The sequence below is a fragment of the Bombina bombina genome, chromosome 12, assembly GCF_027579735.1.
Source record: "Bombina bombina isolate aBomBom1 chromosome 12, aBomBom1.pri, whole genome shotgun sequence".
NCBI classification, from domain to species: domain Eukaryota; kingdom Metazoa; phylum Chordata; class Amphibia; order Anura; family Bombinatoridae; genus Bombina; species Bombina bombina.
In genome coordinates, this window is record NC_069510.1 from 129636487 (window position 1) to 129657849 (window position 21363).

At 33.0% G+C, this 21363-nt stretch overlaps 1 protein-coding gene across 2 annotated transcripts in view; it reads left to right on the forward strand.

Annotated features, from left to right (window-relative positions):
* The first annotated feature begins 515 nt into the window (after positions 1 to 515).
* The window catches only part of ABL1 (ABL proto-oncogene 1, non-receptor tyrosine kinase), a 476499-nt gene continuing 455651 nt past the window's right edge, over positions 516 to 21363 (forward strand). For both annotated transcript variants that reach the window (XM_053695985.1, XM_053695986.1), the window contains exon 1: positions 516 to 1154. In XM_053695985.1, coding sequence (XP_053551960.1) covers positions 1019 to 1154 — 136 coding nt within the window. In that variant the 5' untranslated portion in view covers positions 516 to 1018. The remainder of the gene's footprint in view (positions 1155 to 21363) is intronic.

A 21363-nucleotide genomic window follows, 5' to 3' on the forward strand; every position in this document is an offset into this window, starting at 1 on the left:
GACTATGCTGGAAACTGTTCCCTACAATGGAGAAATGAGCAGCCTATGGAAGATACAGTAGCTAACTGCCAAAAAAATAGGGAGCAACCTAAGAGACTTAAAATCATCCTATAATAGATGCTGGACCCTATGGTTAAGAAGAGATGAGCCTATGCCAGCCAATGGACACTACTATGGATGACAGGGTGCTACCTAAGATATAAGACCGCACACTATGATGGAGAGAAGGATTTTGGTGAAGAAGGAAGCAGACTATGCTAAGAATGGACAGCCAGACTATGACAGCTATGAGACCTGACAGAAAGAGGGAGCAGAACATGCTAGTAACGTGCGCGTACCATATAATTGCTCGTATTCTCATCAGCTGTTGGAAGGAGTTTGTGCCTCTAGCGGCCGGCTTCTAGCGCTCCTTATCCAGTGCGCACGCGTTTCCGATTTTGCCTCAGGTGTACAAACGCGCATGCGTTTAAGATTCTACGGCGGAACTGACGTACTTTACGTCACCGCTTCTCGTAGGGCAGCAGCGGCTGCGGCCAGTGCCCAACATGGTGGCGGTTAAGGCTGTATGAGTGGTGCCCGCTTACTCACACAGAGGGGGGGGCATGACCACAGAAAGCAGAGCGGGGGGCGGCAGTGTGCTGACGCCCAAACCGGAAGTTGTGCATACATTTGGTCCGGAAGTAGTGCAAAACACCAAGTGACACCCCTGGTGACAGTGTTCCTTTAAGGAAATACCATATTTTACTTGAAATGTATTGGGCTGCAATGGAAACACTATGCAATTGGTGACACTGTATACACAATTCACAAACCCCACTGCTGCATTAAGGGAATAAGGACTCTACTTGGGTCTGAAAGTTGTAGTTAGTAAAAGCCTACAAAAGATTTGTTTTATAGCTTCATTTACCAAACAAGCCTCACTGGACTTTAGTAACCAAAATGAATATGCTGTGAATATCTATGTACTGAAAGGGGTGAATAGTTTTATTTTTTTATTTACTCTGGTGCAAAGACTCCTATGGGGCAGCAGCCTGGAAAAGTGCTTGGGGATCAGAGGAGGCCGAGCCTGCCCGCCTTACCCTTCATTAAAGTTACTGCAAAGAAAGATTCTGCCAAGCATGGAGGTGCCCACTGCAATGTTTTCGTGGAGCATGGTAAGCAATTTTTTGTTGATTTAAAGCTTGGGGAATTAAATTAAACCAAACTGATACTTTGTGTTATCTAAAGAGCTGATACAGTGTGTGTATATATATATATATATATATATATATATATACACACACATTTTAGTTAATAAAGAATTAAATCATATGTTTATGATGTAATTGTGAGCGCAGCTGCAATTTTGTATCTTTTGTAAAAAATGAAATGCACTAAATTGTTAGCAGCACTTTCTGCTTGGGACCGGCAGCTCTCTGCGGCTCCTGAGCAGTACTTCATGTGTTTAACGCTTTTTGCAAGGGTTAGACACACAGTCTTCCAGTTTCGTGTCTCTAGTGGTAAAATTATATGCTCTAATGAATTATTTCAGTATTATGGCCCTTACAAAAGAAATACATTATTTATATATATATATATATATATGTGTGTGTGTGTGTATATATATATATATATTTATACAATGTGCAAGCTTGTTTTGAAGAGCATTGTCAGAGTTGGTGTACACTGTTTTACACCAATAGTATTTATATGCTTTCTTTATTGTCTCAAGACAATTGTTTTATTTTGTGCAATGTATTTATTGTTAACATATTTTGCTCATAAAGCATCAACATATTTTACAGTTTGGTGAATGTAGGTACATGATTACAAAGTAGAAAAACTGTTATTAAAAACTGATGATGGATATAGGCTTGTGAGATACCGTCTGATGTATATACCGCTGTTATTCTAGGCTAAACTTATAGTATATTCTTACTTTTGCTAAATCCTAGTTTGATGTCCATGGACATAGGTTGCTGCTTCAGTTTATAATTTTTCTTCCAACTTTTATAACTTTGTAGATTGTTATTAAAGTGATTGTAGAGTTTAAGGAATTAATGCCCAGTATCTATAAATATACTGTGAAACAGGGGCACTTTAATTCATTAAACTTTAGAAAGACGCTTCATTTTTAAAATATTTACCACTGAGTTATGCTAAAGCAGATCGATGACGAATCCGGGTTCCTCCTATCATTGCGTGGCCCACGAGCTGGATGCCAGATGGGACACACAACGTTAGGAGGAAGCCAGATTTGTCTTCGATCTGCTGAAGAAGGTAGGAGATCCGGGCGGAGAAACGGCGGTATGTTTAGCATAAACTCGGTGGTAAATATTTTACAAAAGGAAGCTTCTTTCTAAAGTTTAATGAATTAAAGTGCCCCTTTTTTTTTAAGATTATTGTTAGATACCGGGCACTTATTCCTTAAACTTTAAAATCACTTTAATTTGAAGTAGTATGGGATCACAATTCTTCCTTGGAAGAACAAATGTAAAAGTTATTGATTCTCTCCCGGACACCTCAGAAGAGAACACCAAACATACTGCTTTACAGTTTTGTAAGAAAGGTGAACTTAATGGAAAAATACTCACAGAGGAAGTATAAAATCAGGTGTTTTTATTGAAAAATGACTGGAACAATGTTGAAACAAATAATACAATCTCTGTTTAAATAAAATTGCTCATCTCATTTCGGCTAATTACTTTTTCAAGAGCAAATAAAACGTATCTTAATATTTGTGTCATACCAGCTCTGTGGACTATCTAACGTGGGGTGCCTATGCTAGTGCCTGGAGCACTCACAGCATCTGTGTGTATGCAACTGAAAAAACTTTTATCCAGAGTGCTTGGGACTGGAAAAGGTTTGGATTGGGAAATTGTTTGGACTTCTGAATATTTGTATCTGTAAAATGGGACAGCTTATCGAGAGGATGGGTCCAAGTGTAAACAACATTATTTTTAGGCAATTTTAAAATGTCATAATACAGCTTATACATGTGACCTACAGGTAGTTTTATATAATTTTATTACTTTTGTATACATGGTACCATGATACTGATAGTACAGTAAGGTAATATGTATATGTTATTATACAGCTTATACATGTAATCTAAAGGTAGTTTTATATCAGTTTATTACTTTGTATACATAGTACCATGATAAACATAGTACAGTACTGTAATCAGTAAGGTAATATTTATAGGTCATTATACAGCTTATACATGTAACCTAAAGGTAGTTTTATATCAGTTTATTACTTTTGTATACATAGTACCATGATAAGGATAGTACAGTACTGTAATCAGTAAGGTAATATTTATATGTCATTATACAGCTTATACATGTAACCTAAAGGTAGTTTTATATCAGTTTATTACTTTTGTATATATAGTACCATGATAAAGATAGTACAGTACTCTAATTAGTCAGTAATATTTATATGTCATTATACAGCTTATACATGTAACCTAAAGGTAGTTTTATATCAGTTTATTACTTTTGTATACATAGTACCATGATAAAGATAGTACAGTACTGTAATCAGTAAGGTAATATTTATATGTCATTATACAGCTTATACATGTAACCTAAAGGTAGTTTTATATTGGTTTATTACTTTTGTATACATAGTACCATGATAAAGATAGTACAGTACTGTAATCAGTAAGGTAATATTTATATGTCATTATACAGCTTATACATGTAACCTAAAGGTAGTTTTATATAATTGTATTACTTTTGTATACATAGTACCATGATAAAGATAGTACAGTACTGTAATCAGTAAGGTAATATTTATATGTCATTATACAGCTTATACATGTAGCCTAAAAGTAGTTTTATATCAGTGTATTACTTTTGTATACATAGTACCATGATACAGATAGTACAGTACTGTAATCAGAAGGTAATATTTATGTTATTATACAGTTTATACATGTAACCTAAAGGTAGTTTTATATCAGTTTATTACTTTTGTATACATAGTACCATGATAAAGATAGTACAGTACTGTAATCAGTAAGGTAATATTTATATGTCATTATACAGCTTATACATGTAGCCTAAAAGTAGTTTTATATCAGTTTATTACTTTTGTATACATAGTACAGTACTGTAATCAGTAGGTAATATTTATGTTATTATACAGTTTATACATGTAACCTAAAGGTAGTTTTATATCAGTTTATTACTTTTGTATACATAGTACCATGATAAAGATAGTACAGTACTGTAATCAGTAAGGTAATATTTATATGTCATTATACAGTTTATACATGTAACCTAAAGGTAGTTTTATATCAGTTTATTACTTTTGTATACATAGTACCATGATAAAGATACTACAGTACTGTAATCAGTAAGGTAATATTTATATGTCATTATACAGCTTATGCATGTAACCTAAAGGTAGATTTATATCAGTTTATTACTTTTGTATACATAGTACCATGATAAAGATAGTACAGTACTGTAATCTGACAGGTAATATTTATAAGTTATTATACAGCTTATACATGTGACCTAAAGGTAGTTTTGTATCAGTGTATTACTTTTGTATACATAGTACCATGATAAAGATACTAGTACAGTGCTGTAATCAGTAAGTTAATATTTATATGTCATTATACAGCTTATACATGTAACCTAAAGGTAGTTTTATATCAGTTTATTACTTTTGTATACATAGTACCATGATAAAGATATTACAGTAGTGTAATCAGTAAGGTAATATTTATATGTCATTATACAGCTTATACATGTTACCTAAAGGTAGTTTTATATCAGTTTATTACTTTTGTATACATAGTACCATGATAAATATAGTACAGTACTGTAATCAGTACGGTAATATTTATATGTCATTATACAGCTTATACATGTAACCTAAAGGTAGTTTTATATCAGTTTATTACTTTGTATACATAGTACCATGATAAAGCTAGTACAGTACTGTAATCTGACAGGTAATATTTATATATCATTATACAGCTTATATATGTAACCTAAAGGAAGTTTATATCAGTTTATTACTTTTGTATACATAGTACCATGATATAAATATTACTGGTCTGATTACAGTACTGTACTATCTTTGTCATTATACAGCTTATACATGTAACCTAAAGGTAATTTTATATCAGTTTATTACTTTTGTATACATAGTACCATGATAAAGATAGTACAGTACTGTAATCAGACAGGTAATATTCATATGTCATTATATAGCTTATACATGTAACCTAACGGTAGTTTTATATCAGTTTATTACTTTTGTATATATAGTACCATGATAAAGATAGTACAGTACTCTAATTAGTCAGTAATATTTATATGTCATTATACAGCTTATAGATGTAACCTAAAGGTAGTTTTATATCAGTTTATTACTTTTGTATACATAGTACAGTACTGTTATCAGACAGGTAATATTTATATGTCATTATACAGCTTATACATGTAACCTAAAGGTAGTTTTATATCAGTTTATTACTTTTGTATACATAGTACCATGATAAAGATAGTACAGTACTGTAATCAGTAAGTAATATTTATATGTCATTATACAGCTTATACATGTAACCTAAAGGTAGTTTTATATCAGTTTATTACTTTTGTATACATAGTACCATGATAAAGATAGTACAGTACTGTAATCAGTAAGGTAATATTTATATGTCATTATACAGCTTATACATGTAACCTAAAGGTAGTTTTATATCAGTTTATTACTTTTGTATACATAGTACCATGATACTGATAGTACAGTACTGTAATCAGTAAGGTAATATTTATATGTCATTATACAGCTTATACATGTAACCTAAAGGTAGTTTTATATCAGTTTATTACTTTTGTATACATAGTACCATGATAAAGATAGTACAGTACTGTAATCAGACAGGTAATATTTATATGTCATTATACAGCTTATACTTGTAACCTAAAGGTAGTTTTATATCAGTTTATTACTTTTGTATACATAGTACCATGATAAAGATAGTACAGTACTGTAATCAGTAAGGTAATATTTATATGTCATTATACAGCTTATACATGTAACCTAAAGGTAGTTTTATATCAGTTTATTACTTTTGTATACATAGTACCATGATAAAGATAGTACAGTACTGTAATCAGACAGGTAATATTTATATGTCATTATACAGATTATACATGTAACCTAATGGTAGTTTTATATCAGTTTATTACTTCGTATACATAGTACCATGATAAATATAGTACAGTACTGTAATCAGTAAGGTAATATTTATATGTCATTATACAGCTTATACATGTAACCTAAAGGTAGTTTTATATCAGTTTATTACTTTTGTATACATAGCACCATGATAAACATAGTACAGTACTGTAATCAGTAGGTAATATTTATATGTCATTATACAGCTTATGCATGGAACCTAAAGGTAGTTTTATATCAGTTTATTACTTGTGTATATATAGTACCATGATAAAGATAGTACAGTACTGTAATCAGACAGGTAATATTTATATGTCATTATACAGCTTATACATGTAACCTAAAGGTAGTTTTATATCAGTTTATTACTTTTGTATACATAGTACCATGATAAAGATATCACAGTACTGTAATCAGACAGGTAATATGTATATGTCATTATACAGCTTATACATGTAACCTAAAGGTAGTTTTATATCAGTTTATTACTTTTGTATACATAGTACCATGATAAATATAGTACAGTACTGTAATCAGTAAGGTAATATTTATGTCATTATACAGCTTATACATGTAACCTAAAGGTAGTTTTATATCAGTTTATTACTTTTGTATACATAGTACCATGATAAAGATAGTACAGTACTGTAATCAGTAGGTAATATTTATATGTCATTATACAGCTTATACATGTAACCTAAAGGTAGTTTTATATCAGTTTATTACTTTTGTATACATAGTACCATGATAAATATAGTACAGTACTGTAATCAGTAAGGTAATATTTGTCATTATACAGCTTATACATGTAACCTAAAGGTAGTTTTATATCAGTTTATTACTTTTGTATACATAGTACCATGATAAAGATAGTACAGTACTATAATCAGACAGGTAATATTTATATGTCATTATACAGCTTATACATGTAACCTAAAGGTAGTTTTATATCAGTTTATTACTTTTGTATACATAGTACCATGATAAAGATAGTACAGCACTGTAATCAGACAGGTAATATTTATATGTCATTATACAGCTTATACATGTAACCTAAAGGTAGTTTTATATCAGTTTATTACTTTTATATACATAGTACCATGATAAAGATAGTACAGTACTGTAATCAGTAAGGTAATATTTATATGTCATTATACAGCTTATACATGTAATCTAAAGGTAGTTTTATATCAGTTTATTACTTTTGTATACATAGTACCATGATAAAGATAGTACAGTACTGTAATCAGTAAGTAATATTTATATGTCATTATACAGCTTATACCTATAACCTAAAGGTAGTTTTATATCAGTTTATTACTTTTGTATACATAGTACCATGATAAAGATAGTACAGTACTGTAATCAGTAAGTAATATTTATATGTCTTTATACAGCTTATACATGTAACCTAAAGGTAGTTTTATATCAGTTTATTACTTTTGTATACATAGTACCATGATAAAGATAGTACAGTACTGTAATCAGACAGGTAATATTTATGTCATTATACAGCTTATACATGTAACCTAACGGTAGTTTTATATCAGTTTATTACTTTTGTATACATAGTACCATGATAAAGATAGTACAGTACTGTAATCAGTAGGTAATATTTATATGTCATTATACAGCTTATACATGTAACCTAAAGGTAGTTTTATATCAGTTTATTACTTTTGTATACATAGTACCATGATAAAGATAGTACAGTACTGTAATCAGTAAGGTAATATTTATATGTCATTATACAGCTTATACATGTAACTAAAGGTAGTTTTATATCAGTTTATTACTTTTGTATACATAGTACCATGATAAAGATAGTACAGTACTGTAATCAGTAAGGTAATATTTATATGTCATTATACAGCTTATACATATAACCTAAAGGTAGTTTTATATCAGTTTATTACTTTTGTATACATAGTACCATGATAAAGATAGTACAGTACTGTAATCAGTAAGGTAATATTTATATGTCATTATACAGCTTATACATGTAACCTAAAGGTAGATTTATATCAGTTTATTACTTTTGTATACATAGTACCATGATAAAGATAGTACAGTACTGTAATCAGACAGGTAATATTTATATGTCATTATACAGCTTATACATGTAACCTATAGGTAGTTTTATATCAGTTTATTACTTATGTATACATAGTACCATGATAAAGATAGTACTGTAATCAGTAAGGTAATATTTATATGTCATTATACAGCTTATACATGTAACCTAAAGGTAGTTTTATATCAGTTTATTACTTTTGTATACATAGTACCATGATAAAGATAGTACAGTACTGTAATCAGTAAGGTAATATTTATATGGCATTATACAGCTTATACATGTAACCTAAAGGTAGTTTTATATCAGTTTATTACTTTGTATACATAGTACCATGATAAAGATAGCACAGTACTGTAATCAGTAAGGTAATATTTATATGTCATTATACAGCTTATACATGTAACCTAAAGGTAGTTTTATATCAGTTTATTACTTTTGTATACATAGTACCATGATAAAGACAGTACAGTACTGTAATCAGTAGGTAATATTTATATGTCATTATACAGCTTATACATGTAACCTAAAGGTGGTTTTATATCAGTTTATTACTTTTGTATACATAGTACCATGATACAGATAGTACAGTACTGTAATCAGTAAGGTAATATTTATATGTCATTATACAGCTTATACATGTAATCTAAAGGTAGTTTTATATCAGTTTATTACTTTTGTATACATAGTACCATGATAAAGACAGTACAGTACTGTAATCAGTAGGTAATATTTATATGTCATTATACAGCTTATACATATAACCTAAAGGTAGTTTTATATCAGTTTATTACTTTTGTATACATAGTACCATGATAAATATAGTACAGTACTGTAATCAGTAGGTAATATTTATGTCATTATACAGCTTATACATATAACCTAAAGGTAGTTTTATATCAGTTTATTACTTTTGTATACATAGTACCATGATAAAGATAGTACAGTACTGTAATCAGTAAATAATATTTATTTGTCATTATACAGCTTATACATGTAACCTAAAGGTAGTTTTATATCAGTTTATTACTTTTGTATACATAGTACCATGATAAAGATAGTACAGTACTGTAATCAGTAAGGTAATATTTATATGTCATTATACAGCTTATTCATGGAACCTGTATGTAGTATTATATCAGTTATATCAGAGAGAGTTTATTACTCTTGCCTTCCTTGGTTGCTGAGCACCTGTTTGAAGGCTGCTATATGTTTTGAGCTGACTGGACTGAAGTTGTATCTGTACCTCTGGCTCTGGACTTTGCCTTATTTTTGTGCATATTACTGCTTTATTATATATGCAATAATGCAGCCAACTGACACTCCCCTTTTCTTTTCACTACAACCTACTGTTGATTTTGATATATTACGCCCTTCTTTGGAAGACCTATTTAATATTAATCTTAGGACATATTCTATCAGTGATATCTTTCAAATGAACGGAGAAAAATACTCTGAAAATATGATACCGAGAGGTCTACGCATTAAGAAATTTCCCACATTTTTAGTTACAGGTTTGGATTTTAAATCCAGGTGGAATGCAATACTGAGTGTTCCCTCAAGCTAATATAATTACTGATAAAACATAAAACCAATGTCCTGGCAGTACAGAGAGAACAGATCTCTGAACTTCAAAAAGACATTAATAAATTTGTCGCACACACTGCATACCAAAAACTGGATACATTGTTACAAACTACTCTCTCCAGGATAAAGCTTGGAATTGATTCTCTCAAATTTAACACATTTGATAGAGTTAAAGGGATACTAAACCCATTTTTTTTATTTCATGATTCAGATAGAGCATGAGATTTTAAGCACCTTTCTAATTTACTCCTATTATCATTTTTTCTTTGTTCTCATGCTATCTTGATTTGAAAAAGCAGTACTGTAAGTTTTAGAGCCAGACCATTTTTGTTCAGCACATGGGTAGCACTTGCTGATTTGTGGCTAAATGTAGCAAACCAATCAGCAGCTCTACTAAGGTGCTGAACTAAAAAATGGGCCGGCTCCTAACCTTTTATTACTGCTTTTTCAAATCAAGATAACATGAGAACAAAGAAAAATTGATAATAGGAGTAAATTAGAAAGTTGCTTAAAATTGCATGCTCTATCTGAATCATGAAAGAAAAAAATGAGGGGTTAGTATCCCTTTAAGCTTGATTATTCATGTGACAATGTAGATGGCCTACACATGAAGCTAAAAAATATTTTTCCCCCGGGAGGGAGACAGACCTAATCGACGCAGAAATAGATCACGCTCCCCACAAAATAGACAAGTTACTTTCTCTGACACTGACTTTGAATCTACAGACGAAGACACTAGTAAAGCTATGTCACAGATAAATTCAGTCCCCTCACAGGACACTGACATTATCACACTGCTCAGTACAGCACATAAATCTATTCTCAAAAATGTTAAAACCGTAATACAGGATCCACCTACACCTGGTACCAGTATTTATCAATTGGCACCTGCCTCCTCCACCCAGTTTCCATCTACACCCTCACAAGGGATACAAACCCCATTGCCTTTAGCTCCCATAATTCAAGAACTCCCTAATCAGGTTATGAGTGAAACCCAAAAGGATTTTCACATGGGGGCAATAAGAAAAGGAGGTGGAGAGGTAACAAAATGAGAGGGAAGAGGAAAACCATACAACTATTCACTCACGCAGAACAGGACCAGAAACAAGTACAATATCTAGATGTAGTGAATCTTTCCGATGACAATTTAACTGATAGTAATATTACGGTACTAAATTATGGTTTAGGTTTTGTCCCTACTACATCGTTTAACATTTTTTTTAAACCATCTTGGATGTCAATAGGTTTATTCGTAAACTTACACTTTAAAAAATATAAGCTTTCTGGATCTTCTCACTTAGAACTAGGATCCCCTTAGGTTTTAACATTCAAACTGATATCATTAACCACTGGCAATAAGCTTCTTTTTCCTTTTGTCCATGTTTGTATATGTTCTCTATGTGGGATAATTTAATGATCAAATCCCTAAAAGGATGTTAATGAATACTACTTGTTTAGTTATAATATAAAGGAGACTAAATTAATATTACTTTTGTAACAATATCGAGACTTTGTATCTTTTCATATGTACAAATATATATGTTCCGTTTATATCTGTTTTTAGTCTCCTTTACTGCATCTTATAGGTCTTTGAACATGCTCGTATTTCTATTACATTGTTATTCAACTTGTAAATACTGAAGAATTACTGAATTTATTTATGCATATGAATTTAAGAGTGTTTGTCCCTTTTAAAGGATTAGTAAAGTATGTTTAATTATTTTTTTTAAAGCAAATTATCAAATGTTATTTCTATATGTGATTCTACTTACTATTTTTTAAAAACGAAGTTTAGATCAGGTATTAAAAGTATAATAATTTTTTTTCTTCTTACGTCACATTTTCCAGCCCCTTTCAAAGGGTGATCTAGAAAGGACTTCTTAACACATAATTTAGCTTCCTTAATTATCATATTAAAACACTTGCGCATTAAAAAGCATTTTGACATGCATGGGCAATGCGCTAATTGAAGACTTTTGCCAGGTCTTGTCGCAAATTGTACGCATGCACAATCTTAGAACTCCGTTTCCTGTCATTGCAATGCTAATCTTGACTGTGGTCACATGACAGCTAGATCACTTACGTAAGAGATTATTTTAGAGAAAATAAAATGCACATGCATATACTTTGGGCACATCAGAGCGCATGCGTTAGACATGATTCCTGTACCCAGAACTGCAGGGAAGAGAGAACACAGGGTTCCCACCGTGATTGGCTAATGCAAATTAGCCTCACGATGGGTTTGGAAATTTACATATTTTGGGACCACAATAGCTTCTGAATGGCAAATTAAGCGCAGTTTATAATAACGAACAGAACATTTCTAACCTTACCATCCCTTTAAGTATGTAATGATCTTTTCACCAATAGGCTTGTGTTTGCACCTTTATATGTATTAGGGTAAGAGACAGGCTATATTGGTCTATGAGTAAGGGAGTAGAATGCCGAAACGCTAATGGAAGTATATTGACCAAACGTTGAAGAACTTTTCTGTACTTAGAACAGGTTAATATAGTTTTTATCTTTTTTCATTTCTATTATCTTTTTTTTGAACAGCCTTCATATTTTACAGGACTTATTCATACTAAAAAGTAACCTGCTAAACTGCTTTTTTTTTACAACACAGTTTTAATGTTTTTCTAATAAAACATAGTTCCTGCAACGTTCAAACTACATTTTTGTAGCTTTGTCAATCACAGATAATTTTTGTGTGTGCGTCTAATTAGTTTAGTCTGGTGATTAGTTGACTCTACGCACATTCCTCATTTTTCATTGTCTTACTAGATGTTCCGGTGTCTGCTGTTAAGGAATGTCCTTTTCTGTCATTAGAACGGTCTCCGTATTATCCAGCAAGAAATTGATCCTTCTTTATGAGTTGTGCACAAATATGTATATTCTGTTGCTTTTTCTTTTTTTCATGTAAAACATTGAACACGTGTTATTGCTGAACTCTCATAGGTGTGATAGAACGTTTCTAAGTTTTAGACCCAAAAACTGTTTGTGGCATTTGTACAGATGTCAGGTGACAATATCCCCGTTATAATAATTATGCCAGTTAAAAAGGATACTTTTTTGAAATGGGATTTTAATAACAAAGCTGTCAGTCGGCTGATAATTACTTTAAGAATTGTTGAAGTTAGGGCTGGGCGATATGGGCAAAAATGAAAATCGTGATTTTCTTAAAAATTATTAAAACATCTTAATTTTCTAAACAAGCTACGGGGAGAGAGGGAGGGGGGAGACAGGCTCAGTAGAAGTGACAGCAGTCTGAATAACGGAGCCTCCCTCCCTCTCCCCGGAGCTTGTTTACTTTATTTATAACCCTATAGACAGTGGCAGTGCAGTCAGATCGCTGCCTTATCCAGCCCGTAGTGCAAGTTTCTTACTTACCTCCAGCTCGCCTGAGTGAGCAACCCACCCCACCTTGACCACGTGTCTCCACTCTTCTATGCCCCGCAGTGCCGCCTCTTCTAACTGCTGTGTGTGCACTGCTCCTCTGCCTAGCTATATTCTCATTTACCGGTGGTCCAGGACCGGCTCCTACCATTGTATTCACACGGCACGATCGTCGTGATGGGATGTCTTCCCAGGCCCGCCCCCCCATAAAAACCGCAGACTCTCATGGTTTTTAAAACGCGGCGGTTAATCACGGTTTAAAACCACATTATGCGGTTATTCGCTCTAGGATTTGTTACCTTTGCTGTTAGTTATCATATTGTTTGCATTGCTTTGTGCATCTGTGGATCTGGTCAAAGAATATAGTGGAAGTGAATTTCAGAACAATTTAAATCTATTTTGTGGCCCTTTTTTTCTACTTAGTTATTGGAAACTAAAGTATTTTAATTATTATCTTTACAATTTTGTTGTTGATTATTTAAAGGGATGGTAAACTGTCTCCTTTTTAAAATCAGATGCGGAATGCGAGTGATATTTTAGATGGAGTTTAATGCATCAGTTGTTATGAAGTTGCGCTATAACTTACTTTTTAATATAGATATGAAATTCAAATTCCCCGCACTCTGCCGTCCATTTAAAAAGTTTGAATTCAAGTGTGAATTGGTTGTCCAATCAGCACTCTCTCCATATGGCACTTTTGTTGAAGCTAGAGCCCTGATTGGACAACAATTTAAACCATTATCTCACAGAAAAATTGACTTTTGAAGTGGGCGGTGAATTTTCATTTCATATCTCTATTAAAAAGTAAGTTATCGCGCAACTTTATTACATCTCATAAATTAAACTCCATCTAAAATATCACTTGCATTCCGGATCTGATTTTTTAAAGGGGAGCATTTACAATCACTTTAAATACACATTCTAATTCAAAACTGATATACTCTAAACCTGGCTCAGTGGTTGGTGATTAGTAGCTGCATGCAACCGATGCTCCTGATTGGCTGCATAGCCACATCCTGTTTTAAAACGGCAGTGCTTTTTTCTTCTGTGCATGCATGAAATCCCTTTGTGGGGGTAAACACATAGTTGTCTACATGTGCTAACAAATGAAAGCGTGTCCTTTTTACATCAGAATGTACTTTTAAAGGGATAGGAAACGCAAAATGTTCTTTTGTAATTCGAACATATCATTTAAAATTAACTTTTCTAATTACTTCTATTATCCAATTTGCTTAATTCTCTTGTTATCCTTTGCTGAAGGAACACTGGCAACTATCTGAGCACATCTAGTTAGCCAATCACAAGAGACAAATGTGTGCAGGCACCAATCAGCAGCTAGCTCCCACTGGTGAAGGATATATGTTTTCAACAAGGGATACCAAGAGAATGAAGCACATTTGAAAATAGAAATGAATTTAAAAGTGTCTTAGAATCACATGCGCTATCTGAATCATACAAGTTTAATGCTGACTTTCCTATTCCTTTAATAATTGCAGGAGGCTGTGGGCTGGGCACGATCAGTTTATATCACGCCTGTACCTATCGGTCATTGGTATATACACATTTTGGGGTCAGAGCGCCGTGAGCAGTCATTGCTAATCTTTTGTTTCTAGACGTGTAGCTGGGGATGATGAATAAGAGGTGGATAATAGTAATGATCTGTATGAAGGAGCATTCATAGTGCATATGCTGTGTTCGATTCGATGTTTCCTGGCCACACGCAACACTTCATTTTCTTCAGTATACATGCTATATACAGCTTTTATAAAAAAGGAATTTTGTAAATTATTATAGTAAACTCTAAACATTTGTATTATACACATGAAAGAGCATTTTTTAATTAAAATAGGTTTTTAAATGAAAAAAATAAATAAATCGAAATGTGTCCGACAATCAGCAAGCGCTTCCCAGGATTCTGAATAAAAAATGGGCCCCCTCCTAAGCTTACATTTCTGCTTTTCAAATAAAGATACCAAGAGAGCAAAGAAAAAATGATAATAGGAGTAAATTAGAAAGTTACTTAAAATTGCTGCTCTATATGAATCATGAAAGAAAAAATGTGGGTTTCGTATCTCTTTAAATTTGAATGCTTTATTTGAATCGAAAGTTTAATTTTAAATTGAGTGTCCCTTTAATTCACGTTAAATTATTTCTGCTTTGGATAGCTTAAAAATGGGTTGCCAATTATGTTGCCACACATACTTTTAAGAGCCAGACGGTGGTGTGTATGTGTGTATGTGTGTATATATTTACTAAAGTTAGCCATTTGTATATTTTTTAGGATATGTGATTGTCTTAGTATGTAAGGTCCTAGGCAGTTGTGTAATGTCACTGCAGTTCTAGTCACCGCCTTAATGTATACTCAACTGGCAGTTGTAGTGTGATGTTGATATACTCCGGTGACATTGCACAATACTACCGTTACTTAGTTTCTTTTTTCGAGGTCATTAGTTTGGTTATGAAAGCTTCTAAACCAATTCTTGTCACATAGAGTAATCCTTGATTAAAGATATCTAATATGGCAATCTGTTAATTTATTAGTATATATTGTCTAACTGCTGTTACACCAACTACTTTCAATTTAGATAGTATAATAATAAATAGTCCTTATCATACTATTATTAGACAATTTTTCGCAATGATTATTATTCATACATTATGTTTTAACATTTGCTTTTGTTTTACTTTAAGTAACAATATACGCTAAGTTTTTATCTTTTCAAGCAACTTTAAAATAATTTTTTCTTTTTAAATGTATAATGTTTATCATTGTATTTAATGCTTTTGCTGTTAATATTTGTCATTGTGTTTATTGCAAGATATGAGTGCTGTTTGTGCGACCTATGTAGGAGCTGACACCCTTTCACAATTGCCATTAGCTTACTATTTGTTCATTGAAATCTGTAAAGATAAATTGCTGATTGACTGCTAGCCCCTATATAGGTTCTGACTTACCTAGACTCTTTAGCCTCTGATGAAGCGCATGTACGCATGTGTGAAATGCGTCAGGTGTTAATCTGAACCTGCACCTGCTGTTTGGCAACCTGGCTAAATAAAGATACCTTTTGCATCAAGTTTCCAGTCTCCGGGTCTCCTATCCTTTTCCCCCTGGTGGGATATACTATATATATATATATATATATATATATATATATATATATATATATATATATATATATATATATATATATATATATATATATATATATATATATATATATATATATATATATATATATAATTATTTATTTATATATATATATATATATATGTAGCCCTCAGTTTACGCCATGGTTAGGTTCCAGAAGCAATGGTTGTAAATCAAAACCGTTGTAAATTGAAACCCAGTTTACAATGTAAGTCAATAGGAAGTGAGGGAGATAGGTTCCAGGCCCCTCTCAAAATTGTCATAAGTAACACCTAATACATTATTTTTAAAGCTTTGAAATGAAGACTTTAAATGCTAAACAGCATTATAAACCTAATAAAATAATCACACAACAAAGAATATATAATTAAACTAAGTTAAATGAACAAAAACATTTGCTACACATTATAAACCTAATAAAATAATCGCACAACACACACTTTACTTGCATTTTTCTGCAAACAGTTCTTTCTATGCATTCCAATCTGGGCTGATTTTTAGACAGGAAGATCTTGTTCCTTTGAAATCTGCTCTATAGCTCAGGTCTGGTTAAACTGATTAATTTGAGCAAGCGGACAGCTCCACCTACTGTCTATTTTAATAAATGCACTGCTTCTCCATGCTTTTCAATAGCAGTCACATGACTGAAAAAAAAGGTTGTTATTCTGAAACTGTGTAAATTGAACCGTTGTAAAACGAGGGCCACCTGTGTGTATGTATATGTATGTGTATATATATATATATATATATATATATATATATATATATATATATATATATATATATATATATATATATATACACACACAAACATTTCTATGGAGAACACCAACGCATAATTGTTTGTCAGGCTTATTACAAATCCCAAACAATTAGTGGCCATTAAAGTTAGACCAAATGTATGTAGATAAGGAAAGTCTTTTTGTAAAATCTGCTATACAGTACTATGCAAACGGTTTAGACAGGTGTGAAAAAAAACCCTGTAAAGTAAGAATGCTTTAAAAAAATAGAAATGTGAATATTTTTATTTTTATTTTTTATCAATGAACAAAATGCAAAGTGAGTGAACAGAAGAAAAATCTAAATCAAATCAATATTTGGTGTGACCATGCTTTTCCTTCAAAACAGCATCAATTCTTCTAGGTAGACTTGTGCAAAGTCGTGGATTTTGTAGGCCTATACTCAGGAGCATGATTAAATAATTATACTTAACAGGGGCTAATGATCATCAATGTAATATGTAGGTTTAAACACAAACATTAACTGAAACAGAAACAGCTGTGTAGGAGGAATAAAACTTTGTGAGGAACAGCCAATCTCTGCTAACAAGACGAGGATGATAGACAGTTTAATGACAAAAGTCATACACCATGGCAAGACTGAGCATAGCAACAAGACATGAGGCAGTTATACTGCATCAGCAATGTCTGTCCCGGCAGACATTTCAAGGCAGACAGGGATTTCCAGATGAGATGTCCAAGCTCTTCTGAAGAAGCACAAAGAAACGGGCAACATTGAGGATTGTAGACAAAGTGGTTGCAGCAGATAAAACACATCATGCTTACTTCCCTTCACAATCTGAAGATATCCAGTAGTGCCATCAGCTCAAAATTAGCAGAAACTAATTGGACTATGGTACACCAATCTAGTTTGGTCAGAAGTGGTCTTCATGGAAGACTTGTGGCATAAAAGGCCAAGTGACTCAACTATACCAAAAAATAGAGGGACTGGGGTATAGAACAAATGGCAGCAGGTGCTCTGGACTGAAGGTTTTAAATATATGGCTGTAGCAGAAGGCAGCTTGTTATCTGAAGAGCTGATGAATAGTACATAATTGTCTGCAGGCAACAGTGAAGCATGATAGAGGTCCCTTGCAAGTTTGGGGCTGCATTTCTGCAAATGAAGTTGGGGATTTGGTCAGAATTAATGGTCTCCTCAATGCTGAAAAGCACCAGCAAAAACGTACCCATCATGCAATACCATTGCCCCAAATTTATTCTGCAGCATGACCCCCATAAAATAGTGAAAAAATATATATATATATATATATATATATATATATATATATATATATATATATATATATATAAAAAGGTAGGATATCCCTGTTTTAGAGGATGTTTAAAAAAAAAACAACAAAAAAACCCAACAGTCTTTGAGATCACAAAAGTCCATAATTTGTGCATTTGATTTATTGAAAGGAATCCACATTTAAAAACACAAACATAGTAGCATGTAGGGAACAGCAGCAGATGGTGCTTGCTAAGACCGGAGTAATTCTGTCTGAATAAATGTATTTGATACCGAGCTAATGATCTCCATATGCACAGCAGCCATCTAATGGTGTCATTATTGTAGTAGGATCTGAGAAACTAGCCAGGGGTTGTTTTAAAACATCCTATTACCTTCTTCATTGTCGGAATGAAACAGTTTCCTTACGGCTGGAGCCGAATGCAGCAGTTTCAGATCTGTGTTGTACTGTGAACGCTACAAAAGTATATAGATTACCTTCACTCAAAATCAGCTCCCAGAGAGAGACTCTGAAATGCCTTCTTTAGTACGTACATATATACTAAAATATATATATATATATATATATATATATATATATATACAGCATACATAAATCATGCATACACGCAAAACAAATTTTTTGGAACGCCTGGGGTGAAATAGGTTTTGCGTGTATGCATGATTGATGTATGTTGTGAATAAGAGGAGTTTAGTGATTATTATATTTCTATTAATTTTTTTATATAGTGAATAAAGTACATTTATATATCATTTTGGTGTGCTGAGTACTACTGTTTATATTTATTGGAGTATTTTGGCGATAATATACTCGTGCACCTTTTTAGAAATAAGAAAAGGTATTACTCATTAGTACAATTGTTTTCATTACATTACATTTCAAAGTGGTTCTGCACTCCCTATACCATAATTCCTCTGGGGTGCGTCCCACTCAATATGCATAAGAAGACCAAAGAGAGCACTCGCCGTTATCGTGTCAAAAAAGTATTTTATTCCTTGTGAACATTTTCGGGGAGTGACCCCATCCTCAGATAATTTAAAAATAATACAATTGTATTATTTGTAATTATCTGAGGACGGGGTCACTCCCCGAAAACATTCACAAGGAATAAAACACTTTTTTGACACGATAACGGCGAGTGCTCTCTTTGGTCTTCTTATATATATATATATATATATATATATATAATCTGTAAGAAAGCACTTGCTGGACTTCAGACATCGGTGATAAAACTCTTTAATGTGACATTTCGGGACCAATAACGTCCCATCTTCTGACGAGCAACAAGTGAAAAAGTGCAAACGTTTAGAGGCCTGTATACCCCTCCCTTTCAGGGCTACCAATCACGGATAGCCGTGTGCAAACATCAGTATATATGTACTGTTAAAGAATTAGAATATAATATCGTTAAAACCATACTGTGTGTATTAAACAGTGAAAATCAATAGGTATATTTATCCCCTCCGCTGTAAATGATCCAATTTAGCTTGTCCGTAACAACTTATATTGCGATTACATTACCAAAAGCACATGGCCATCATAACAATATCCTTGATAGAATACCAAAAAGAACACCGAACATCCTGATTGGTTACTGAGTGTAACCGTATGTTCTGGCCACGCCCCTCCCACGAGGAACCTCTCAAGATATAGTGCACAAACATAATCCGTATATAACACAAGACTGTTAGATGGGTAGCGTGCACATGCCTAGAGCACTACATGACAGGAAATAGTGCTGCCATATAGTGCTCTTGTTCATGTATAACATTTTTGCAGAACTGCTGCCTTATAGTGCTGCAGACACGTGCACACTCCTGAGCTTACATTTCTGCTTTTCAACGAAGGATAGAGAGAAAAGGAAGAACATTTGATAATAAAATATTGGAAAGTTGTTTTAAATTGCTGCTCTATTTGAATCATGAAAGAAAAATTAGTTTTTTTTTCACTTTAAAATCACATTCCCAAAAATATGGTTTTGTGTCCCTTTAAGTGTTTTTTTGTTCATTACAAATACTGACTGTGTAATACATTGCCTAGATTAAAGGGATATGAAACCCACAGTTTTTCTTTCCTTATTTAGAGAATATAATTTGAAACAACTTTTTCTCTAGTATCTAGTCTAGTTCTCTAGGTAACCTTTGTTGAAAAGCATACCTAGGTAGGCTCAGGAGCTGGAAGCTAGCTGCTGATTGGTGGCTGCACATATATGTCTCTTGCCATTGGCTTACTGATGAACAAAGAATACCAAGAGGATGAAGCAAAATTGATAACAGAAATACATTGGAATGTTGTTTAAAAATCTATGCTCTATATAAATCATGAAATATTTGTTTTGGTTTTATGTCTCTTTTAATGATTTTCATTTATATTAAAACAAGAGAAACATCAATGTAATTGTCATTTTATCTCCAACCTCTGATTTTATATTGTTAAATAAAGCCTCTGAGCGCCAGTATTTTGGTGGCGTTTGGATGTGCTGACACTTCCTGGTTTGCCTCTGTTCTGGTAAGAGGGCGAATTTTGGAAAACAGCGAACCATGTCACTTCCTGTGACGTTACATCAGCTCTTTCACAAATTTTGTCCGTAATGCGCATGCGTGCCAGCATCATCACATACCTGGCCGCATACGTCACTGCTACAATATTTAGTGCTGTGAAATTCCGGGACCCTTTCTAGAGCGCATGCGTGGTATTTTGTATCAGAAATGGTGCGCTCATAGCAAGCTGTTTCTTAGGCTCCTCTGCAATATTCGGAACTCCGCCCCCCCACTGCAACTACTGCCATTACTACTAATACTCTAAAGCTCAGTCTCCGTGCTTGTGCATGAGAAACAGCCCCCCGGTTATCGCCACTGCTTCTTCTGCTGATCCAATGCAGCTTTTCACAGGCTCCCTTCAATATCATTGTGTTTCAAGTAGCGATAGCCGTGGGGGGGGGGG